General features: G+C 35.7%; 1 protein-coding gene across 2 annotated transcripts; it reads left to right on the top strand.

The window, feature by feature from the left end:
• The first annotated feature begins 1,394 nt into the window (after positions 1–1,394).
• FGL1 (fibrinogen like 1) lies at positions 1,395–23,298 on the top strand. 2 transcript variants are annotated; one of them, XM_059470609.1, is made up of 8 exons: positions 1,395–1,511; positions 5,750–5,823; positions 10,979–11,165; positions 13,589–13,748; positions 14,446–14,543; positions 15,496–15,584; positions 16,442–16,629; positions 20,492–23,298. In XM_059470609.1, exons 2-8 carry the CDS (start codon positions 5,758–5,760, stop codon positions 20,649–20,651), a joined length of 948 nt encoding a protein of 315 aa, XP_059326592.1. In that variant the 5' UTR covers positions 1,395–1,511; positions 5,750–5,757; the 3' UTR covers positions 20,652–23,298. The 2 variants fall into 2 exon arrangements, with proteins under 2 accessions (XP_059326592.1, XP_059326593.1); XM_059470610.1 differs by lacking the exon at positions 1,395–1,511 and adding an exon at positions 3,689–3,782.
• The last annotated feature ends 2,329 nt before the right edge of the window (positions 23,299–25,627 follow it).

The raw sequence follows: 25,627 nt of genomic DNA, 5'->3' as shown, positions 1-25,627 counted from the left end.
CCTCTTTGAAACAGTCATTAGTCATAGTAAGATTCTCAGTAAAAATTATTTGCTCAATGATTTTGAATTTTTGAATGATTCTTACTGTAACTTCCTCAGGAGTAATTAATAAAGATTTGAAATTCATAATATGAATTTAATTAGTAGGTGTAATGTAAGAGTAAAGAGAAATACTGCCAGGCAACCAGATTCCAAATAGTGCACCAGAAATTATTCTGAGGACGTTTGCAACAAGTATTAGTCTTCAGTAGGAGGTACATGAAGGGCAATGCAAGACCCTGAGATTGGCTTAGTTGGATTCAGGGTGGGTGCTAATAAAGCCACGTTGCAGGTTTGTTCCCCATATGGGCCATTCACTTAAGAGCTGGACTTGATCCGTGTGGGTCCCTTCCAACTAAGAACATTCTGTCATTCTGAAAAAGGGTGGAGAGAGACCACTTGCAAGGGCATGTAGTGACAGGACAAGGGGGAAGGACTTTAAACTGTGAGAGAATAGGTTTTGATTAGATATTAAAAAGAAATGATTTACTGTGAGGGTGGTGGAAGAGAGAAATTGTAGATGCCCCATCTGTGGGAGTGTTTGAGGCCAGGCTAAATGGGGCTTTGAGCAATCTGTCCCTGCCCACAGCAGGAGGTTTGGAACTAGGTAACCTTTAAGGTCCCTTCCAACCCAGGGCATTCTAGGATTAAATTGTGGAATGTAAAGCTCATTTTATTGCTATTCAGTATTTCCTTAAGACTTTTTTTTTTTCCAGCACATTCCTTTAAGCATACTCATTTATTGAATTCTTTGGGAAGAGCCAGCATAGAAGAAGGGCAAATACTTAGACTGTATTTTAAAACATTATTTGATGTATTCATCTGGCTCTGAAAAACTGGTCTAGAAAATGATTTTGTCTGACAAAGTCACTGAGAAAAGCTTCCCAGTGCCTTGATTAAAAAAATATATCAGACAAGTTTTTTTTTGGTACTTTTTTCTCATTCCCTTCGGCTTTATCTGTACTTTGTTTGTTACTTTGGGTTAGGTTTTATTTAGCATATTTCTTTTTTTTGTTACACTTCGGACATGTAACTTCTAGTCTGAGTGATTATTGGCTTTTTTCTTAAATCTATTGAGTCTGTTACATTCTCTAAATACCTCTGGAACCTAAGAGATTTAGTCTGTGACTATGAAAAGGACTGGAGTACAAAGCTGAGTATGATACAGAGAGCAATTTCTTGAACCACAACAGTGAAAGGGAATAGATGATCCTTTGTTATTTTTGGTTTATTTTTGTTTCAGAAGTGTTGTGTTAGGCACAGAATTGCCATCATCTCCTTCTTATGTTGCAATTTAGTCTTGATAACTGCAACTTCTCAGCAGCATTCCAGCCCGGTGACTCATAGCAGATGTAAGCCTCCACTTTGCAGAATTTAATAGCAAAAACAATCGCAGCTTGGGAAGGGCTCTGGAATTACTTGCATCAGTTTAAGAAGATTTAACAACTTTGGGTTCTGTCCAGAAGTTAAAGGTAAACATTTAGGGTACCTATGAGGGAAGAAGGAAGATGTATGGCTAATTTCTATAGTTATGGTTTAAAAGTAATTTGTTTTTTGAAGGCCATATAACTGCTGCATAATGATAATGATGTATGAATGTTTTACCAGAATCTAGCTATTTTCCTGCATTTCTAGGTAGTTAATAAACCCACTATTTGAATCTGCAGTTTCTAAATTTGTAATACTATGGGCTATACAAACAAGGCTGCTTTTAGAACCTAAAAGTAAATAAAATCATGACTGAGATGAGGAAAACAGGGCAATTTTTGTAACACCGCCAAATTTAAACAAAACCCAATCTGTGAATGAGTTTAATAATTCTAATTTTAAGAAAGCAAACAAAAAACTTTCCAGTTATTTTCTATCCTTTCAGCAGATTCTCTCTTACTATTATTGTATTTATTAGCAATGCAAGTCTTATTGACACTGTGCCAACAGAAAGAAACAGGCATCTGTGTTTCATCTAGTTTGCTGTCTCTTAAATTCAAAAAACATAAAAACATTCTAATGGTTCAAAATTTTTATAGTACAGAACTTCTTTAATGCCATCAAATCTATTCAGTAATTTTTTATTTAAAGTCTTGGAAAAAATATCATATTCAGGGGAAATTTGAATATGGGATTGACTGTGTGTGTATCCTTTAAAGAAAGCCTAGGCACAGAGAAAAAAAAAGAAATCTTTCTAGAATTTTGATTCCATAGCTTTGGAAAAATTTTCTGCCTAACTGTACAATGCATATTCCAGGTGTAATATTGGAATAAATGAGTAACCCCAGGGATAAAATTTCAAGGTTTCACAAGAGTTGCACTTAAATTTAAATTGTTTCAAACAGAAAGTGATTTTTTTTTCAGCTAACTGTTAAGGGCTTGTGTTTCAACTTGAAAATAAAATACCAAGTTTTTCTCACTCTAGCATATGGTGTGTGATAATTAATCCACATGTGTACTGTCTGAGATTAAGATTTTCCTGGAAAGGGATATCCCCTGTACAAATCTGTGGTGGTTTTTTTCCTTTTTGTTAAATCGACACAGGTGTTATAAAACAAGTCTTGGAAGTCTCTCAACAGTTGTTAACTCTTGAGGTTCATCTGTGACTGATTAAAATTTGTAATTTTTTGCAGTTTTTTTGAGGTAAAGTTTTTATTCAGTTGTGTACTGTCAGCAAAAAGCTATATAGCAAGGGTGAATATTTAAAGGACTGAAGAAATTTGTTTAAGAAACTGACTTTCAAAGGAGTCTTCCTAGAGCAAGATGTTAAGCTTCCCTTGAGCAGAACTTTAGCTTTCCCTGTTACTGAATACTGTGGATGTGCACCTTCAGAGAACTGTTACTAACACAACCTCTACTGAAACTTTTTTTTAGAAATGTGGGTAACTAAGTAAAAAGTACCCACATTAATTCCATGTCCAAACCTGATGATTTAGTGTGTCAAAGTGCTTTGAATGTGTAAGGGGCTTGACCCTATTTACCACTTTTCTTGTCACTGTAAAGTTGACCACTCAGTGAATCTCATGTCACTGCAACTGTGAGATAGACGAACTACAGGAATTTATGCCTGCTGAGAATCTGGCTTAAAGGTGTGAGGTCCAGAACAAGCACTGCTGATTGTCCTCTGACTTGTCTAGGTCTACCTGCTGGGCCGTGACAGAAGCAGAGAAATGCTTTAAAGCCACCCATTTCCTTTCAGAACTTGAATTTTCAGGTCTCTTCCTAGTCTTTTTTACCTTCTCCCTTTCTTTGGAGGACAGAAGCATAAAGATTTTGGTTTCCCCTAATTACTAGAGGTCCCTCTGTGGGTTTTTTTACCCTGTGTCCTCTCTGTTTCAGCCTTCCCTGTTTCTGACTGGTAGATCTGCCAAATGGAAACCCAGTTTCTCCTTCTTTATAAGCCTTTTGTCTTACATTCATAGTGAGCTTATATTGTGAGTGGCTACAGGGTCAATACTCCATCTTGAGCTTATTATCCAGTTTTCTTTCTTAAAAATGAAACTCCAGGATTAAAATATCTTCACCAATTTATTTAAATTGTCAAATTTAGAAAATTATGAGACTATGATTATATTTTGCTATGTCTTTTGAGCATGTTTTAGTTCAGCACTAAAGCTGACATGCTATCTCCCAAGTGCAGCCCTTATGAAGTTTCCCACAAGAGGAACATTCTATTGAAAGAGGCATCCCTAAATAGAAAGGTGACTTCATCTGAAGATAAACTAAATCAACTGCACACACTCTACACTCCTCAGGTATTCATTCTTTTTGTGCAGCTTGCTCATAGCAGCTCATACATGCTGTAAGGGACTTACCTGCCTTGATTGAGCCTCACTGTGTTCTATTTTTTTTTTTTTTACTCACATAAATTTCTCTGAACAGTATCCAAGATTTACTTGATAGTCTTTTCTAAAAAATAATACTGTTGTAAAGTTGTGTAATCCATTTAAGATTGGGGTTTATTTTAAGGTTGATTGTGGTATTCAGGCATTCACAGTCAGTGAAATCATGATACAACAGTTCAAATACTAACACTAATGTGAGGGAACATACTGTGGTTTCATCATTAAAATAACAGGGATGAAGTAGAGTATATGAAATATGAATCTTTCAGTGAAGAAAATAGAGTCCCTTCTCTCTTAGAAAACATATTTAAAATATGCGAGGATTCAGGCTAGCAGTTAGCAGAGACAGATCATTTGCAGGCTGTCCAGATAGCTAATGTACTCTGGTCACTCCTATCACAGCCAGTGTCATCCCAACAGATGGCAACATCTGCTTTCAAAACAGAAGCGACTGTAATATCTATAACTACTAATGTAATTTTACTAGCTGTAATTTTAAAAAAGCATCCTAAGTATTTTATAGGTAAGTGTTGAAATCTGAGATTTGTTTGGGTTGTAATTTCTAGTTTTGCATGAAGTTTTCAGATATTGGTGAAAATACAGTTGGACTTGTCCAATTTTGCACAAACTTATAAACATACTTCTCTTAAGCACCTTGCTTATCTTTGTACTGTAAAAAGCACAGTCTGCCAAAGTTCCACTCATATTTTATATTAATTCCTGTAGAAACATGAGTGGAAATTTTCATAAAGTTGTTTTTTCATTAAACACATGCTGGTATTGAGTCATTAATCACTATTAGAAGTTTTACACTTTGTCTAACCACAAATTCTTTAAATGTGTCACCATCCCTGGAAGCATTCAAAAAATGTGGATGTGGTGCTTAGGGACAGGCTTTGGTGGTGGGCCTGTCAATATTAAGTAATGGTTCAACTTGATGATCATGGAGATCTTTTTCTTATTAACTCCATGGTAAGAAAAGCAGAGTAGACACATATTCTGGTTTAATTAGGTGTTAACAATCCTAAATTAAAATATTCATAGTTACAAAAGAAAAAAAAAATTCCTCAGTTGATAGCTTGCAGAAGTTTAAGTAATTAATTCAGAATTAATTCAGAATATGTATAATGTTTGTAAATATTTTACTGATTGGCAGCCTTGTTTTCTTCTCTGTGAAAAGCACAAATCTGTCTTACAAAATTATTTTGAAGTTCTATCATCTAACATTTGCAAGGCAGTCAGATACAGTGGTGACTGGTTTGGCCCATAAAATAATTTTCATATGAAAAAATGCTATGGGTCATGAAGTGCAAAGTATCCATAGTTATCATTTTAAAGATGCCATTCTTGTCACCATTAGAATAAAAGCTGATAACTATGTTGGATTTTTCCCCCAAATTACTCTATGACAGTAAAATTATCTTGATCATCTCCTGGTGCACAAAATTTGCACAAATCTTTAGATCAAGGACAACTAGCCCAATTCAGAATGTAATTGTATATGATGGGGATCTTTCTCACAAATTTAAAAGACCAACAAGGAATATTTCTCTGTTTTCAGCTTGCTTAAAATGTTTCTTCTTTTGTCTTGAAAATAAAATGTGTGCTTTTAATCTTGAATAACTGTCCTGAAATACACAGAGAGCTCTAATATAAAGTGGCCTAAAAGAGTAAATGATCATTTTACTGGCTTTTGGAGTTGTATTTTATCAGACTATTTTAGACATTTGGAATGAATCCTGCATGTGCACTGTATTTACAATTTGCAAGAAAATAATTATAGGTTAAATAGACTATTTTTAATAAGATTTAAGATGTCAAGTGTAAATTTTAATGTTTAAGTTAACTAGTGTTTCCTTTGTTCCTCTACTTCACAGCTTCCAAAATGAAGATTTTGATAATGATTGATTTTGTCCTTGCAGCTAGCCTGATGGATGTCATTGGCAGCTCTGTAAGTTCTAGTAATTAAATATTTCTCTAGAGTTTCTTCTAAATACTGCATACCTTATCCTCCATAGTGCTCACAATGCACATCCCCTCCATAGTGCTCACAATCTCTACATACAATGGCAGAACCTTTGATGGGAAAGATTAGAATTCATTAAAGAATGAAAGAATAAGGAAATATCTTCAAATAGTGTTTAGTGGGGACAAGTTTCCAATAATGAAAGAGGAAACAAATGCATAAGTTTACAATGGAAGGTCCATCACTAGGTAATGGTGCCAAAAAAAGAAACCCTTTCAGTTTATGACTGGATCTGATGTGAAAAAGGAGACAATAAATCTTCCCTAGAACAGGTATCATATGGTGCATGGAGGCACATTGTACAGAAGGCACACAATTGCCATTCAGGTGTAATGCTAACTCAGAATTGCACCTGTAGTTTTGAGCAGCACAGTTACAGAAAGGCGAAGCACGGGAGCTCCTATAGCAGTGGCTGCAGCAGTGCTATTAATGGGCACTGACACCTGGCATGCAGAATGTTTCCATCCTTTTCCACCTTGTCCACTGGCCCTACAACCTTTTCTCAAACAAAATCCATAACTTCATATTCTTACTTGTTTCCATGTAACTACATTGTAGTTCACAGTCAGAAACAATGATCAAAGCTCCTTCACTTCAAGCTCCCAAAGCCCTCTCCTATACATTCTGTTTCTCCAACAAAAACCCTAATAAAATCACACTTGCTCCACAGTTTAAAATACTTCCAGCCTCACCAATGCTGCACTGCATGTCATGGCTGTCTTTATTAGTTTTATATCCAGGTCCTAAATAGCAGAGACCTAAAGGGATTGAATTCTTGATTCATAATCGCCTAGGCAGAAGTAGTTGCTGAATTTACAACTATTGTTTGTGGATTACATTACCTTATGGAAAACTTTTGTTCAGATAAGTAGCTTTATAGAGGCAGAATGGGAATGACTCTCTAATCACTTCTGCTCAGTGGAGAAAAATATTACTAATTTCTGCAGAAGCCTACTGAGAAAAGAGGCATCACAGTGAAATTCATTTACTTATTTTTTAATTATTGTTTTTCATTTAGAATACTTTGGACTTAGCTGACCTTCTGAGTAAAAACTGGGAATATTCAGAACTTCATCTCAAATTTTTCACCTTTTAATCTAATTAAAACACTAATTTCAATATAGAGTTATTTTGGAGCTAATTCATACTATTAAAAGTAGACGAAATAGCACCACAGGTAAAAACCTTGCATTTTTATAGTTCTCATTAAGTATTCCGAGTCCAATTGGTAGCAATAATTTTAATGGAAGGTCACTGGCTGCTAAATAATTCACACAATAGTGAAAGTGAATGCACATTAATTGCAGCAGCTGGTTAAATGTAGGATTGTGTGCCCAAGAGCAGAGCTGTCAGCAGTTGTTAGATAATTGCTTCTCAATGTGTAGTGCAAACAGTTGCTTCACTGAAACAGACAGAACAGGTTGTGTTCAGTCTGCTTTCAGTCAGTGGGCACCACTGTCCCCTGGAGATAGCCACAGTAAAATCCACATTTTTCTTGAGTATTTCAACATTGTAATGGTTTAACTTTGGTCCAAATATAACAAATGGAATAGCAATATGTGAGAACTGTAATTTGCATTTTGCTTTTTTATTACTATTTTAGTACTCCAGCTTTGCACTGGAGTGGTTTAACCATTGGTTTAACTTCAATGGTTTTTAAAGGATTATCCTGTGAAAAAAAGTGTAGCAGCACATTGCAAGAACAGCCTGGTAAACTGAAGATCTAAAAGCCATATTGATCCAATTGAAGTTGCAGTTACCTTGTCATTGTCCCATGAAAAAAATACACATGGAATTCCAAATATGAGAACTGTGGTTTTGCTGTTCAGCAGCAGAAGTCTAATGGGATTTGTCTGGAGCTGACAGAGAGACATTAGTGAGAATGCTGAAGCCAGGGAAAGAAGAGAAAGTATCAGACACCAGTACTTTTCATATGTAGGTTACTTTCAAAACTATTTCTGCTCAAGCATTTTTCTTTTCTTATGCTGTTATTATTCAGTATGGCTAGTCATAGCTTGATTATCACTTCTAATTTACTCTCACTTCCTAAGCATTAAGAGCTTAAAACCTTTCAAATAAGGCAATTGCAATGTGTGGTGTAGATATATCACTGTTCACCCCATCATGAGTGTATTGTCTGCAAAGCAGATGAGAATCAGCTCACAGTTATTTTTATGAATTAATTTATATTTTTAAAGTAAATAATAACAAATGATGGATTTAAAATGCAAGTTTAAAAATTATATTTAGAGACATAGCCTGTTGCAGACTTGTGTTTACTTTGGTTCAAAGGAAAGGACTTTTTTTTGTGGTATATGAAGTGGTGTCACACTGAATTTAGATACCAAGTTTTTCTAAGGTAAGATAAATTTTTTTTCAAGAAGTTCTATACTTGTACTATATAATTTAACCACAGCAGGAGAATGGCTTTTAGCAGTATGAAAGGGGAACTGATAGAGGCATTTCTTTCACCTGAAAGAATCATGTGTAGCTGCCTGTAGCTGCCTCTCCCAAATGCCCTGTCCCTTGCTCTTTCCAGAATGGAAGGTAGCTCTTTGTGGCTCAGATCTGCCACTGTCACAGAGGCTGCCCACCTGAAGTCCTGTCTGGGAAATTGTGAGGGCCTGGCAATGGGGGCCACCATTTCCAGGACTCTCCTATCGCATGTTACCATGTTTCCTCCAAGCTTGTGAGGGCTGAGTTAAGACTGACACAGGCTAAGCTTCTCACTAAAACTGGTAACTGTGGCAGGGTGGCTTCTTTATCGCTCTAAACTTAGTATGATTAGAATAAATATTTGGTCTGACCAGGAACATGAAATTTTTTGGACAGCTTTTCTTTTATATTTAGCATTAGCTCATCAGGCTGAGCCTGGAAATATTTTTTCAATACTTTTAAAATTTATTCACTCTTTCTCAATCCACCTATTTATCTCTTTCTCTAAAGTTCTGCAGTCCTCTGTAATTTTCTGTATTCACAGAGGACCGGATGGACAATTTGCAGTCACCTGTCAAGGAAGCCTCTTCTGAATCTCCCACTGAGTACAAAATTCAGCTTTTGTGAAGGGTTTGTGTGAAGCTGCAGACACAATTGAGACAACCGCCCTGGAGAGGCTGCACAATAAATAGTGCATCTTTTCTTTGTAATATGCAATATGTCCCACATTAGCCAGTGCATACAGTCAAGTACCATCCCTCTAAGCCACTGTAGCAACTTTGCATGCCCATATATTTACCTATTTTCTTCTATTGTTTCCAGCTAGAAGAAAAGGATGATATGCTAAGCATCTCGTATAGCTATCAACAACTGAAAAAACATTTTCAAGCGAAGGTTCTTAAATCAGATAGAACTTTAAGGGTATTACTGGGTCGTTGGCCGCTGTGTCCCTCTGAAAAGGGCGTTTGTGCCTCTGGCCCTACAGCGTCCCCTTGTGGGCCAGCATCGCCGCGGTGCCCCGGAGCTCCTGGGCCAGCTCAGGGCTGCGGCTGGGCTCGGCACAGCGGCCCGAACTGCCCGGCGTGGGCAGCCCAAACACAGCCTGCTGAGCCTTTCCCTCTCGGACAGGTCGCTGACAAACTGCCTAGCTTGTCAGCGACCTGAAAAAATATGTTGGTTTTTTTCAAATGTATATGTATATTTTTTTCCCCCCATTCTTTTATTTCACTGTGTACTTTCGATTGCAGTTAAGTATGAATACACTTCAGTAGTAATACTTAAGGCAGAAGGCTGTCTTCAGGATTGTTAAACAAATTTTTCAGTTGAGCTAAATATTGCAGACAAATGGAACAGTTTGTTGGAAGCGTTCATGGGCAATGGGTGAAACTTGAGCTTGATGCAAATTAAAGTATGCAGACCCCACTGAGGTGCACCTCACTATGCACAGCAGTATGCTATTGCAGACATCTCTATAGTTTGGTGTGATAGGGCAATGTTCTGAGATATCAATTCTTCCATATAAATGGCAAATATTGCAGGTCTACATGTAAATAATGTTCCCGATGAATAAGGTAGCACCAATTTAGAACTATTGCAAATTTGATCTTACCTGTCAGTTTTCCAGAAAGTCACCCTTTGATTTTGCCTTTACAGTGCTAGTTGTGCTCTTCTACGAGCTACTAAACTCTGCTTATATAAAATTTCAGTGTTACTGATGCAAAACTTCTGTCATGTTTCCAAAGGCTTTTCTCCCTCCCAATGAAATCAAATTTATTTAATATATATTTTAAACCATACAGACTGTTTTAATTTAAGTTCTCCAGATCAGGTTGTGTTCACTTTGGCTGTTTTACCATAGTCTTTAATCTAAAACCAATTGTTTATTGCTCAGCATGCATTCAGCATGTCAGAATTTGGAAGAGCTAATCCACTATTCCAGCCCTTGAGGGTCAAGTGAGTGCTAGGTAACACTGTATCAGAATTACCACATTTCTCACCCACTCTGCATGGCAAAATTAAGTACAAAAGTCACAGCACAACATTGACTTTAACTTTTGTTTTAGCTTTTATTTTTCATGTATATTCAGGGCTTCTTAGAAACTATTTTAACATGCCAAAAATGAGCTTAAAACTTAACAATATTTATGTTGGCAGTGTTAGGATTTTTATCATAAGAAGTGTGTAACTTAAAAGCATTCAAAAATGCACTATGAAGTTGAAAACATATCCATGTGGATTGCATTTCTTTAAAACTCTTTAGAACCTTTAGAACTCTTTAGAACAATATTAGTAGCAGGCTTTTCTGGATAGAAAATCTCTGTGCATGGAAGATGATAGAGATATTTTAGTGTTTTTCCCCAAAGTCTCTGCTGCATCTTTGCAGTTAGAGCTGGCAGCACTAAAGAGAAGGTCTCTTTGCAAAGTGTTCATAATGTGTATGTTTTATATATTACATGCAGTAACATTTGAAATAATTTTAAACAAAGTAGCAACAGAGATGGAAGTCAGTGTCTGTGGGAAATTGTGACAAAATATTTTATTCAAGTTTAATTTTATTTATGTTTTGGTTGCTTGGCTCTTTGTGTCACATGTTAAATATAACATAAAATTTGTTGATTTTACAATAAGATGTTTTCCTCTCTAGGATTTACAGAAATGTTTTCAAGAGCAAATACGACTTCAGGGCCAGGTGAGGCTTCTGGAGCATCGTGTGAAACAGAAGCAGTTAAAAATTATACAACTCTTAGAGAAGAAAGAGATTCAGTACAGAGATTCAGACAGAGAAGATGAAAACAGTGTCATTGACTTGGGAGGAACAAGACAGTATTCAGGTTAGAAATGGAGCTATTCTTTTCATTTCCCTTCATTGTAATTATACCCAGAAGCTTTAGCACAATTGGGCCTATTGAGATATTGTTTTAAAAACTCCTTGTAGAGTGTTTGTTTAAAACTCAGTGCTCAGCCTTTATCTAGACCTGTTGTGCAGGGAAAAATTGCTGATGTCAGATTGAGGAAATCAAATCAGGATTTAAGAAGTTTACTGATTTATTAGTAGTGCATAACATGAAAACAATCAGTTAACAATCATAACTTAAAAACAAGCATAAATCTCAGCAATACAACAGACAAAAGCCAGACATTTACAAAATGTTAATCAGGAGCTTCAGATTTCTAAACGCCATTCTTTGACTAATGTCAGAAGTTCTAGCAATCTCAAAAATAACTAACAACAGGGTTAGTTCACATTCATACATTCAAGTGGTTTCCTGGGTTACAAGCAACTGACTTTGTTCCAATCTGTAAAGTCCCTGAGACCTCCATATTTACACACATAAGCCTGGCACTATGGCATCTGCATCTCACTTTAATAAAATTTTCACTGAGTTGGATTCAGCTCATGACATCACAGCTTTTAAATCCTGGTTTAAAGTTCTTTTTCTAATTTCACCAGCACTCCGGTGGTGATCCACTCCTTCTACAGTGGAAGGCCTTTAATAAATACAGTGGAAGTATATAATAAACATCATCCAAACTCTTGATATAATAAAACACCATCCAAAACAATAGTTGGATTGAAAATACAATTTAGGAGACTGACTTCTAGGTGGTGTTTGTTTCTAGCTGTCCAGTGCTAGAAAGTCTTAACTACTATTATTTTTAATAGCCTTGATTGAATATGCTTGTAGTGCTTATGCTGCTGGAAGAAATACCAATATATATAACATTTGATCTCAAGGCATCAAATATAATAAAACACCATTAAAATGAAATAAAAAGCAGTTGCAAATCTGACATAAAAATTCTACCTGTGTATTTATGTACTCAGCATTCTGGAACACTTTATTTTTATTATTAGAGCTGACTTACTTGTTACTGAAAAGATTATTAAAGCCACATTTCTCTGAAAGATATTTGTCCTTTCTTAGCATAAGCCTCAATTTAGTCTTTTACAATGTTACTCTAATAAACAGATCTAACTTGTTCCTGTTTCTGGTTATTTTCCCCCATTATTTTTCACTTTCTTTACAGCTTGGAAAATGCCTTTCCTGTTCATACTGTATTATTTTCTTAAACTGCTGTAGCATTATAATATCAACAGACCTGGATAATTTGAGTTAGATAGTGAGGGGGAAATTCCATACTATATACACCTGCTAAAAATTAAGATATGCTTGTGTTTTGCTGACCTACTTAGAAATTAACTTTCTCAAAGCCAACCACACATTCTCTATAAAGACAACTTAGCTGTTATTTAAATCATGTTTTCTATTAGAGTTTATTCAAATTCTGGCATAGCTATTTGTTTTCAGTATAAAGTGTTTATTTTCTATGTCTTATCTTCACTGACACTGTCACTGAAGAGATATATAATAGTTTATAAAGTTTCAAGCAGGCCTGGAAGTTCAGCCAATTCAGAGAATTCCTTAAAGTTAATCAGCTCTACCTTAGCCAGGAAAAACAGAAATGCTGAAAATTATGTCTTTTCTGTATGACTGCCTGATGTGGATTACATATAAACAAAGAACTCATTTCATTTCTTAATTCCTAGAGGAAAGAATATAAGATTATACAATTACATTGCTGTAATATTTCTATGAGCTCTGAATTTTGTTATTGTTGTAAATGATATTCATCAACAGCAATGCAGACCAGACTGTGAATGGTGCCAAGCCAAAGTGGTATCATTTTACACACACACTGCACTTTTTGGGCGTAGTCTTCTGTATTGTTTTGCTGCTATTTGATAGAAAGGACAGGAGAATCAGGCCTTGCATTTGTTTCTGTTTTTAACAATGGAGATTCCATACTTTTGTGTCTGGCATTTCTGTGAACTTCTGGACATAGAAGTGCATGTTTCTTTTTAAAAGTTACTGTATGTTACATGTAATTTTAAGTTTGTAACAGGATTCTAATGTGGATGATACCACTGTAAAGTAAAAGTGACACCACTTAAAACAGAGGAATCATTTTGCTAGTCAAGTAGAAACAAAAATGGTCATATTTCACTATGTGAAAATATTATTTCAATGATATATCAAAATAATTACAGGTCAGCAAAGCTTTAGAGCAACACAAGTACAAAAAATACCCAAAAGTCAAAGAAATGTGTTTGCAGAGACATTTAATTTTATTAGTGTGGTTCATGTGTGACTTCTACATAACATGACTTGATTACTGTTACTGACTTGATTTCTGATTTCGCCATTAAGTACAGGACTAAAAATGTTGTGTCCGATTAATGTTGTGTGAACAGATTGTGCAGAAATCTACAATGAAGGCCATAAGCAAAATGGATTTTATAAAATAAAACCAATCCAGAGTCCCAGAGAATTCTTTGCATTCTGTGACATGTCTGAAGGAGGTGGCTGGACTGTGTTTCAGAGACGTTCCGATGGCAGCCAGAATTTTGATAGGTAGGTACTAGATTTGGTAATTAAAACTGGAAACAAAGTGAAGAAACATTTACCAGATGGTGCTAAGTTAAATCTGAACTTTAGAAGTATATGAGTAAGTTCTTATCCCAGATAAAAGGGAGCAATGTTTGTTCTGTGGAACATACCACTTCTGGTTCTGGCTGTCTTCTGTGAGACATCCGTTCTGATCTTTTTCTGACAACTTGTGTATTTGACACAAGGACACTTCAATGTCAAATGCCTTAACAACTGTTGGAGCAAGGACTCTTAATGATGAGGAAAGATTGTCTTCTGCAATTAGTAAAAATAAAAAAAAAAAAGCAAGCAGTCTGAGGGATCTTTGAGTAAAAATGTTCACAAACATGTCTAGTGGGAGGATGAGAAACAAAGTACCTCAGCTGAAACAAGAGAGGTTCAGGCTGGATATAAGGAGAAAGCTTTTCACCATGAAAAGAGTCAGCAGGTTCCCCAAAGAGAATGTGCAGTCTCCATCCTTGGAAGTTTTCAAGATCTGAACAGACAAGCCCTGAACAACCTGGTCCGATCTCATGGCTGATTCTGGCTTGAGACTGCCAATGGACTAGCTTGCCTCCTGAGGTTCCTTCTAGTTTGAGTTAATCTGTGATCTAAAATTGTGTTATAAAATGTCTAAATAAACTTGCTTTTTTGAGAAATTAGTAATTTATACCCATTTCAGACTCTGGGCTGACTATGAAGAAGGCTTTGGAAATTTTGTTTTGAAAAATGGTGAATTTTGGCTTGGAAACAAAAATCTTCATTATTTGACTAATCAAGGTAAGATTTGTATTGTAACAATAGTCTTATTGTTTCTGTTTCTTTGCTCTTTCCAGGGATTTTTTTTGTTTCCCCTTTATGTTATCATAAATCCTGAGTTCTGTTGTTAGTCTGCATGGACTTCTCCAAGTTTCAGAAAAAAACACATTTGAATATATGTTTTCTAACAAAAAGTTCAAAACTGTCCTTAGGCTACTGGCATACTGAGAGCCCCTGTGAAACAGGGAACAGGAGACAGGAGTCTACCTTAAAAGAATTGTCTCTATCCATTTTCCATCAGCATCACTAACAGTCCAGAGATGGGTATATGCTGTACCAAGACACGGATTCGGGGCTTTTTAGCTGTGTGGGCTATTACATGGAAGTAATTCTAGTCCAGTCCTGTTGATGAGGCCAGGAGTAGAAAGTTATTTCCATCTTTCTAATTGTCACTCAACATAAGCTAACTTCTGCTTTGTTGTAGAATGCTGCAGTTACAAAACTTAACTTACCCACTGGCTTAGCAGGCTAAATCATATAGAAATCAGTGCTACGAAGATGTGATAGTAGTATAACTTTATGTATTTTCAGAGTATAAAAATCTGATTTTCATAGGTGAAAATTTATTGATGAGTTTTCACTATGCTTTCACTACCACCTCAAATATTTTACTAAAATGTAAAACCTGTAAGGCCATCTTTTTTTAAAATTTTTTCCCTACATTTAAAAATTTGTATTGAAATAATTCTAAAATTTTCTAGGCTGAATAGAATTCACTCAGCTGAATAAGGCAAAGAATAGCAATATATGCTTTACTATGCATAAAGAAAGAAGATAAAACCCTATAAAATATGCTGAGGTGATAGAGATTCATGATAAAAACATTTTCTTTTAATCTTCTACTATAAAGTCCAGTTCTGAAAAGCAGTGAGATAGTCTAGTTTAACTAAAATAATTTGGTTTTTTTTTTAAGGGAATTATACTTTAAGAATTGATCTAACTGATTTTGAAGGAGAACGACGTTTTGCACAGTATGCAAGATTCAGAGTAGCAGGAGAAGAGGTAATAAAATATTAAATGACTAAAGGTTTTAATGAAAATGTGGAATCTGTAGGCAAACAATAAACACACAGGTTCCCTAATTTCCATAAAGATTTGTGTAGAACCTTCATTTAAGGTTCTAAACCATATTTTCTTTCTTACGCATGCTTATAATTTTCAAATACCTAATAGAAGTGGTTTACTCTGAAATATTAATTTCATACTTTCTGTAAGTGATATGAATAATTTGGGTTAATAAATAGATAAAAGCAGTTTTTCTATGTTTGTTGATATTACCAACAATAATGTGTCGCTATAGGACACGAAACAAAACAATGAGGACACTGGAATCTCCAAGGTTAAAAGAAGGACATTTAATTTCTGACTCCAACATTTATAGATTTTCAAAAGTGACAGTGGATTGGAAGGTGACAGTGCCACCACTCCAATGACACTGGACAAACCAACAGTCCATCAAATTTCCCTCCTCCAGAAAAGAATGCAAAACAAAAAGTGTTTACAGAAAAGCGCTTGAGAAAGTTGGTTACAAGAATGTAAACATCAGAAGGCTTAGAAGAACTTAGAACAGGGTTACAATAATGATAGAAGATGTTCTGATTTGCTAATGTATACTGCAAACTAGCCCTAATGTTATTTTTATTAAGTCATTTATACATGGTTAATGATAAATTTTATCCCTGTTAAGCATCTCTACATCCTTTCAGTATTAAGGACATCGTGTCTAAGTGGCAGGACATTTCTTAGCATAAAAATAGCAGCAGGCTAGGTTCTTCTTTGTGGTTTCACTCTCTGACATGCTAAGGGCTAAAGACATATGGGAATTTAATTTTCTTTTCTTTCGTCACATTTTTTATTAGCATTCTTATGAGATGAGTTGTGGTGAATACTCTGGTACAGCTGGCGATTCCCTTACGGGTGGATTTCATCCTGAAGTAAAATGGTGGGCTGATCATCGAGGAATGAAATTCAGTACTAGAGACAGGGATAATGACAACTATGAAGGGAACTGTGCTGAAGAGGAAAAGGCTGGCTGGTGGTTTAACAGGTATTTTGATTTCATATGGGTACTGTCAACTATTCTGCTCCATGGGTATTCATAAAATAATAACATATGGTAGAAGATAGATTGGGATTGTTCATTTATTTGCAATGTGCCCTTGTGCCCTAGCAGAGATCTCAGTGCTGGTAACACTGAGGCTCACCTTAGAAGGGACAGCACCTACTGTGCAGCTCAGGCTGGTCTGTGATAATGGCATTTGCCACAGGTCATCTTTGTTGTCAGGCAGTGAGGAGGAGATAATTCTGCCCCTCTGAGGTAAATAGCTTTTACACAAGTAGGTCATGTAGAGTTTGCAGATACATCCCTGCTGTACTTCACTCTCACTTTTCTCTTGTGTTGCACTAGACCAGATGTGGCAGCACTGCAAATATCTGACAAGCTAAACTAGTGCCAGGTTATCAAGACTCATTTTTTTCACCTCACTTCACAGTACCTCACTCTTGTTATTCTTTCCAAATGGAGATGGTCATGTGTCCACTCAGTTTCTGTCAGTGTGCATGTCTGGACTGAGTGAAAGATTTTTTTAAATAGGGTTGAATAAGAGAATTTAAAAATTCAACTAACATGCAATATACCAAATCAAAAATAAAGGATAAAAATGGAAGCCTTAGCCTGTACAGATCAGCTGTGTTCTTTCCTGTAATTAAGTAAATAAATATAGCCACAAAAAGAAGCTCTGCAATCAGCTGTGTAATAGAGAGGTTTAAAATACAGCTCAGGGAGGCACACTACTCTCTCACTGTGATCTCAGTTCACTTGGCAAGAGGTGCCAGGCTGGATCAACTCCATTGTTTCTGTTGTATCATCCTTTGTTTCTCTTTTTAACTCCTCATTTGCCAAATTCTGTTTTCATAAGCAATCAGTGACCACCTTAACTGATATGATGTAGCAATTAACTTAGTGTTTCACAATTAAGTATTTATTTTAATACATTTTAATATATTTGCATGGATAGTCAGCCAGCAGAGTATCTGAAACTTGGAAAAAGTCACATGTAGACAATTTTTTTTGCATTTCTCAGGAAAACTAAGATATAAAAGGGAAAGGCAACTATGTTGGAGCTTCTTTTCCCATGAAATCAGAGCTTTTGTAAATTTAAAGGAGTATCTTGGACCTCAAATCACATAAAACTGATATCATGCCATGGATTTCATTAAGACTGAATTACCAATCACTTTTAGACCACTGAATAAGTTTTTTTGCCTTTTAAAAACTTTTTTAAAATATTGGATTGACCTGGACAAAAGAATGACCACTTTGCAAAAGTAGCTGCACAGCGGAACTTGACAGTTATTTATACCTTGTGTTGGTGCTACATAACTTCTAAAGATAGCTGACTCCTACTAGGCTAGTTCTTATTATGGCTGTGTAGCTCATGCTCTTAAAGTGACAGTCTAGCTTGATAATGAAAGTGAATTACTAATAGTGTTATTTCACTGCTTTGTTATTGAATTTTTAATGTTAAGCCTAACATAAAACTGAACATTGCAAAATACTAGAAAATGTCAGTATCATTAAGTCCTACTCAAAAGGGCAGTACTGGCAGAGAAAGGAAAGCACTCAGAAACACATATTTGTCATGCACAGATTAGCAAATATAGAAGGAATTAGTGCTCTTGGCTGGTTTGCATAAGAGCTCCCAGCTATGAAGGAATTGTTTATAGCCAGCTCTATGCTATCAGGACTAATGAAATACAGAAAAGCCCAGATAATATGAAAACCAAGGGACGTGACACAAGTGAGGCCACATGGAAGTAGCTCAGAGCTAGTTTCAAGCCACCAGTCTCGCTTCAGCTTAGCATTTGTTGTCCTGGACTTCTGCAGAAAAATGGCCCCTTTTGTAAGCAAAGCTCCAGCAGAGATTTTTATCTTGAATGCAAGTCCACAGAGCTGAGTTCACTCCAGCACTACCTGCAGGTCATAAGCTTTCCAGTACACAGGGTATTGCAAAGCTCATAAGTTGCTCATAAGTAATGAGATAAAGTTCATAAAGGTTCATAAGTAGTGACAGTGCACAATTCCAGTTGGACATCAGCTTATTCTCTCCCAGCACTCCCATTTTTAGTTATACCATGTATGGATGGTAAGAGGGATCTGTTAGGCAACAACTTGGGGCCAGATATCACTAATTCAAGCTTCCTGCCCTACCAATCATCCCAGAGACTGCATAGCTATGTTCATGTGGGGTCAGTGGAGTCAATACATCCAGACAGAATTCAAAGGGTTCTTCAGGGAAGCAACTCTTATATATGTCACACAGTTAATACATAATTCAACTAAAATATCCATGGAGAGTTAATACAGAATTCAGATAAAATATCCATGGACAGTTGAGAGTTGGCTGTACTTTTGAAACTACTGCAGTGTAGTTTTTAACTTTATATTAGCCTATTGAAAAGATAGGAGGAACACAGGCTAACTTTAAGGTATTTATTGACTTGTGAATAATGAATGTTTTTCCACAATATCATATCACATGCCAGTTGTTAACTTAGTATGTACAGTTACTTTAGAAAACATCTGCTTGGATACTGAATACTCTGATTTTCACTATTCATGCTTCCCAGCACTAATTAAGACTTTTTACTGGCTCATACTGCTGTTGGCAAAATTATGGTGTGCCTTCTTATGATTCTTTTAATGAAATCTGTGTTTGGATTCAAAGTAGGCAGAGTGCCTCCTCATTGCAGAATTTGTATGATTAGAAAGATTAGGTCAGCTCTGATACAAGTTTGTCATTCTCAAAAACAAACTCACTTTTGATGTCCACAATTTATAAGCTTTCAATTAAAACATAAAAAATTGTAAGCAATAAATAAGGATATATAGATGAGAATTTTCCTATCGAGTTTTTGTCATAGATTTTATCTCAGTTCTCAAAAACTTTGTTAATGACGTGTGAGCAAAGCCAAAAAGACTAAGATTTGCCAGTAACAAAACTCATAAGGTTATTTGGAATGTTTTCTGCATGCATATTTTCTGAAGTCTGCTTTTGGAATCCATCATGGTGTTCAACAGCTAGATATTAACAGCATTTATAATGAAATACTGAATTGGCAGATAAACCAAGCTGATTCATCATAAAGTGCTGCAGAAGGAACTGACAGTTTGCTCTCAACATAAATATCTAAGCTTGTTTCTCGTAGAAACCAGGCAAGTATCAAGGTTGTGCTGTTCCCTTTTCAAGCCTTTTGGGTTTTGCTAGGGTTTTCTGTTTGTTTCAACCACTGTATTTAATAAAGGATAACTGCATTTCTGCCTGAGTCTGTTAAAAACAACAAAATCCCTTCTACTTTGTGTAGTCAAATAAAATGCCAGCTCAGGTGATCCAGTGAATTGGTACACATGTAATTAGCTGTCAGAATTCATCTTTGTAAATAGAAGCCCACAGGTGGGCAGGCAAACTGATGGTGGTATTCAGGTTTGTCATACAAAATACCATGTGCTGTAACTGGAAAACTTCAAGAGGACTACTCTGGAACAACAAAAAAAACCACAACAGTATTTCTTTCCCAGAGTGTGGTGTATGCCCTGCTGTCTTCCATCCTGAACAGCTCTGGAAAAATTTTCCACTGAAACAAATTACCAGGAAAAACTCCAAGAGCTAGTAATGTCAAAAAACATGGAAAGAAAAAGCAGCACTTTTGGTTAAAAGAAGCAAAATGCATTTGCAGTTCTTCGCTAATTAAAATCCTGTTGTTTATGCGCAAATGCAAATTTATGCAGTTGTCAGACTAGGCTGGCAGCAACATGGCAAAATTTTTTGACTCTCAGAGAAATAAATAACAAATGCATGGAACTTTTCAGCAGGAGGCCTTATTGCTGTTTCCCTTTACTTTCCCACCAGGTGTCACTCTGCCAACCTGAATGGTTTGTACTACAGAGGTCCCTACACTGCCAAGACAGACAACGGGATTGTTTGGTACACCTGGCACGGGTGGTGGTATTCTCTGAAATCTGTTGTCATGAAGGTCAGACCGGCAGACTTTGAATTTAATATTGTTTAAACATTCTATTAACACTATTCACCTGATTAATCTTTTAGGAAATTAATTCCAAATCAAAATGGGCAGATTTTTACTTCTCAATCTATGCATATATAAATTTGGAATGATTCCTGTGCAACCAGTAGTTTTATGAGATGTAAGTGAAAAGACAAGATAGCCTATGAAGCTTTAGATACAAATATTAATGGTAATAGGTCCAAGTATTTTTTTAAAAAGGCAAGTGTTTACCTAGGAATAATGACATCTTCATTAAGATGGCGAATTTTTGGATTTCCAGTAACTCCAAATCCTTTCACCCATAAGCAACGGCATTGTTACTGTGCTATTTTTATTGTTACTATTTCTCAAAAATGAAAAATAATTGTACTTACACAATAAAACCCCTACTCAAATAGAAGCATAAGGTTTACTCAGTGGATGGAACATGCCTGCTTTGGAAAGGTTCAAGACTTTAGGAATGAGTTTCCTGTAAATCCCTCTGATGTAAAGGTTGCATGTGTTGTGTACATAGTGTACATAAAAGGTTTAAAGAATGAGGCAGGGAACTGAAGAAAGAGAAGGGGTGCTGCCAGGGTACAATCAATTGAATCCAGCATAGAGAAGTGGATTGTCTGTTGTTTGCTGAGGCATTTCTAGGGCTGGTCACAACATTTCAGTAATTTTCAAACATTTAAAAACGTTTTTAGATGGACAGTAATTATGCTTTTCTCTTTCTTGGTAACCATAATGCCTTTTCTTTTTCTTTTTCTCTTTTTTTTTGTCTTTTTTTTTTTTTTTTTTTTTTTTGTTAGATTTTACAACTCTCTAATTTTGAATGTCCTGTCCAGTCACTTCTTCTCCTTTCCCTATATACTTGTCTAAACTCTCTGGGTTTTTCTCCATCTCAAGTTGCATATCCATATATTTCTTGTACAAGAATAATGGTAAGAGAGACTTTGCCTACCCCTGGCTTTTGTGCCTGGCACTACAATAGACTCTAACAGCCAGTAATAACAAGAGTTACTGATTAGTGCTTGCTGCCCTGGAGAAGACAGGAATACTCTCTAGAAAGCTATCCAATGAAATGTAGTCCATTTCTGCTGGGCAGATGCAAATGAAGACTTCAAAGAAAATATAGACCTAAGCTTGCTTTCCTAAAATAATTTTGCTTTTGTGGCTGAACTGCCACTCTCTCTTCTCCTGTCCAAATACAGTTTTGAACATGGCAGCCACTTTCAATCATGCTTAAAATAACGAAACTAAGTTTTGGTAAAGGTCAGTTTATAACTACATTACTATGAATACAGGAAAGCTGAATTGTAACTCTCTGCATAGCAATTTTTCCTTCCATTTTCATCCTCCCAAAACAAAATTTTGTAAAGAACCCTTGAGAGAATTGCATGGAATAGGGGAGGGAGGATATTTGGGGGGAAGAAAGAGAGTTCTTATGAAACAATCTCACTCAATAAGATAAATCATGCTACACCTAAACAAAAACAAACAAAAAAGTGTGAAGAAAAAACAGGGCTCAGGCAGCTAAAATAATGTCATAATGTAAAAATTGTGCCAATGAAAATCTGCAGTTTTAGAGGTTTTAAGGTCCCTCCCCTTTTTTTTTTTTTTTTTGGTAACAGCAGATATTCTAGATAATCCAGTCTTTTTCTTGATGTATCAACTGATACTGCGCTAGAGATTTCTAGCCTTTAGCACATCCCTGTACCCATGCATGAGAGGAACAATGAACAGTTATTCAACTGCTTATTTTGAACTTTGTTTAATTAGTTTTACCAAATTACATTTGGTATCTGGGAGGAAGGCCCATCTTGCGTGTGTCTAAGGGGGGTAAGAGGGAGGGAGGGAAGTAAAGAGAGAGAGAGAGAGAGAGAGAGAAACCGAGAGAGTAAGATAAATTCAACATTAAAACAGAAAATCTGATAAAGTATTTTTATTCGATTTTATTACATGTAACTTAAATTGGGTTCCTATGTAACTATGCAAATGTCTGTAGGTATGGGTTATTAATAATGTGATGGAAGTTTTGGAGTAGTTGAAAAAATGTTGTAAGTATGGTATTTCTCATAATGATTTTCAAATTATGTTTTCACTCTATGAGGAGAAAGCTTTAATTATTTGGAAAAAAAAAAACCCAAACAAACAGAATGCCATTATGTAGGAATTGTAAAAACATCTTTAGTTTTTCACTAAAATGGAAAGATTAACTCATTAATTTGGAGAGTGTCAAGGCAGATCATATTCCACCAAAATAAAAAACAAGGAGGATTTGTGCATAGGAAAGTTGGGTTTTCAATCCAAAAAAAAAAGACTTTCAAAATTTACAGATAGTGCTCACAAAATCTATGATAATTTTTAATATACTGCAACATAAATCCTAATGAAATCTTTTGGCTGAGTGAGGGTGCTTTTGACATATTCTGATATAAAATTTGACTCCTTTTCTTTACTGTAAATCATAAAATGAAGAAGAATCAAATCTGTCTTTGTACATCTTCAAATTCAGTTATGTGTTTTTGCTTATTTGGACTGAATGCTCTTCTGAACAAGGAAGCATCTAGCATACTGTCAGCAATATACAAATATTGTATTTTTAATTTCCACCACTTTTCCATGGCCTTTCTTTGTGCAATAAAGTTTTCTGACCACATGAAAAGCATGTCAAAGTGTTGTAATTCAAAATGGTCATATAATTGTTCTTAAATAAACAAACCATTTATTTTCAAAAGGGAAGTTTTAATAGCTACCAGGCAAGACACACGGTTGGGAAAGAATTCTTTCCTCTGCCAGACTTGCCTGTTGACATGAATTTATTTTCTCAACAGGTACAAACATGTTATAAATAGTCTTTATTATTACAAGATAGCAGAACACAGGCCAGTTTATTTGTTCTGGTGTTAGAGAGAACATTGTTCCCAAACAACTGAAAATGAATACCTACTATTTCATAGAAATCATTTAACCCAAAAGAATAAGAATTGAGGAAATAACAATGAAATTGTTTTGTTAGTCATGGTAATAAAGAACATCATGATATCTACCAGCAATGTGGAATCAACAATATATATTTTTGTAATATCTGTTCAAGGGAAAAACTCGTATTTTATTTCCATGTCTGTGTTCTTGCATTTGCTCAACATATTGGAGAGTAAAAGAATGGAAACCACAATTCTAGATTAATTAAATGAGCAGCAACAGAGGCTTTTATGTTACAGCATTTGTTTTCCCTAGAATATTTAGAATGCATTGATAGAGCTCAGGTACTGCAGTCTGGCCTGTGGCGTTCCATTGGAGATTCTTCTCTTCAGCTCTAATGTTTTGCTACAGTCTACCTCTGCTCACCATTCCCAAAACTGTTACTCCTCACACCAATATCTGAATGCCTTTTGTAAGTATAACATTTAATTCTGTCAGAGCTGCTTCTTCTTGCTCTTGAAATGGTATGCCCAGAAAGGGGATTGGAACCACAGGTTGCCCAGTCTGTGAACATTCCTGTCATGTTCCTTTAGTTCACTTCTCATCTCAGAAGAACAAGCTAAGTTTTTGCTCATTTTTCGTCAGCAGTGAGTTCTCTTTGGCAGTTGTAACAGAGGTAGAAAGAGCAGAAGTATCCAGGCAAGTATTCTGTATCTAAATTTTGAAAAATTGGAAATATTTGCACTTATTTCTGGGTTGTGGGTTTGGTTTGGTTTTTTTTTTTTTTTTTTTTTTTTTTTTTTTTTTTTTTTTTGGTTTTGGTTTTGGGGTTTTTTTGGTGGGGGGAGGGTGGGTTTGTTGGTTTTTTAAAAATTATTTATGAAGTAGTCAACTCGGAAAGCAAAAATGGAGCTTTCAAAACCAGGAAGTACTTTGAAATGGGTGTGAGTATGCTTGTTATTTCCTCAGAGCAGGTCTGAGAATTGGGAATTTGGTAAGGCTTGAAACATTTAGCTAAAATCCATATGCTCAGAGGAAGGTTCAAATTTTTGTTGAAGTGCTTCTTTAAAGAGGGTATAAAACTTTACAGTGATAGTGGCTTTTTTTGATGCTTAATTAAGTTTTTTGTTGTTGTTGTTGAATACACAGTGCTCATCAAAATTTTTCTTTTCCAAGTACCTGAGGGCCCTCTTGATCTTTGTTTAGTGCAGGATGAAATCCAGCTTGTCATTGCTACATCTTCAGTTAACTAAGACAGTTCCTCTTAATTCCACCCTAATGGTAAATGGATTGCATCAGAAACATAATGGTGATACACAAACACTGAATAAACAACCTTAGGGCCAAATTCATGTTTGTTTGCTTGCAGAAGAAGAAAAATACAGCCTTTACATAAAAACTGCAAGCAAACCATCTCATAGCTCACTTTTCTGTCCTTCCTCAGCAAGCCATAAATACCTGCGTATAAATTCCTTTTACCTTTTTCTTGTACAGAATTAAGATGGATTTTTTTTCTTCCTGTCTTAATGACAGCCAGATTAAAGACCTGTTATTTGTCACTTGCATACCTGTGACTGTTTGTCTTAAGGAACCTGGGTAGCTCTGAGGTTCTGCAGACCCTGAGCAAAGGCTCTGAGCAGCTAAAGGATGTCTTAAGGCACTATAATGGCAGTTGTGAGAACAGACTGGACTGAATTATCTAATGAATATGTCACCCAACACTACTGGCAGGAAGATAAACAGATTCCTCTTACAGGTAAATGGTTCTCACAAATTATTACCTGAATTTCAGTGCATCCAGTTTTGTTGTCCTTGCAAAGGTCACAATTTTTAATCCATGCAAAATTATGTTGCCATGGGAGCCCCTGGTCTGGCACTTTATGCAACATGATAGTTCATATTAAATGAACTTAGAACATTAGTTGAACACAGGCAAGTGACAAATGAGCCAAAATGCTTTTATGTTAGTGATATCCTGCACTAGATGGTGCTCTGTATGTGGGTTTTATTAGGCAACACTACATTCATTAACTAGTACAACATTTCTTCTGATTAAGTTAATTATTAAA

Source organism: Ammospiza nelsoni, chromosome 4 (genome assembly GCF_027579445.1).
Source record: "Ammospiza nelsoni isolate bAmmNel1 chromosome 4, bAmmNel1.pri, whole genome shotgun sequence".
Classification (NCBI taxonomy): domain Eukaryota; kingdom Metazoa; phylum Chordata; class Aves; order Passeriformes; family Passerellidae; genus Ammospiza; species Ammospiza nelsoni.
Note: the sequence above shows the minus strand (reverse complement) of the source record. Positions and strands in the feature narration are given on the sequence as shown.

Coding starts and splice junctions, on each gene's coding strand:
- FGL1 (XM_059470609.1), top strand. CDS start 5,758: ATGAAGATTTTGATAATGATTGATTTTGTCCTTGCAGCTAGCCTGATG. Junction 5,824..10,978: donor TGGATGTCATTGGCAGCTCT/GTAAGTTCTAGT, acceptor TTTCCTCTCTAG/GATTTACAGAAATGTTTTCA. Junction 15,585..16,441: donor TCAGAGTAGCAGGAGAAGAG/GTAATAAAATAT, acceptor ATTTTTTATTAG/CATTCTTATGAGATGAGTTG.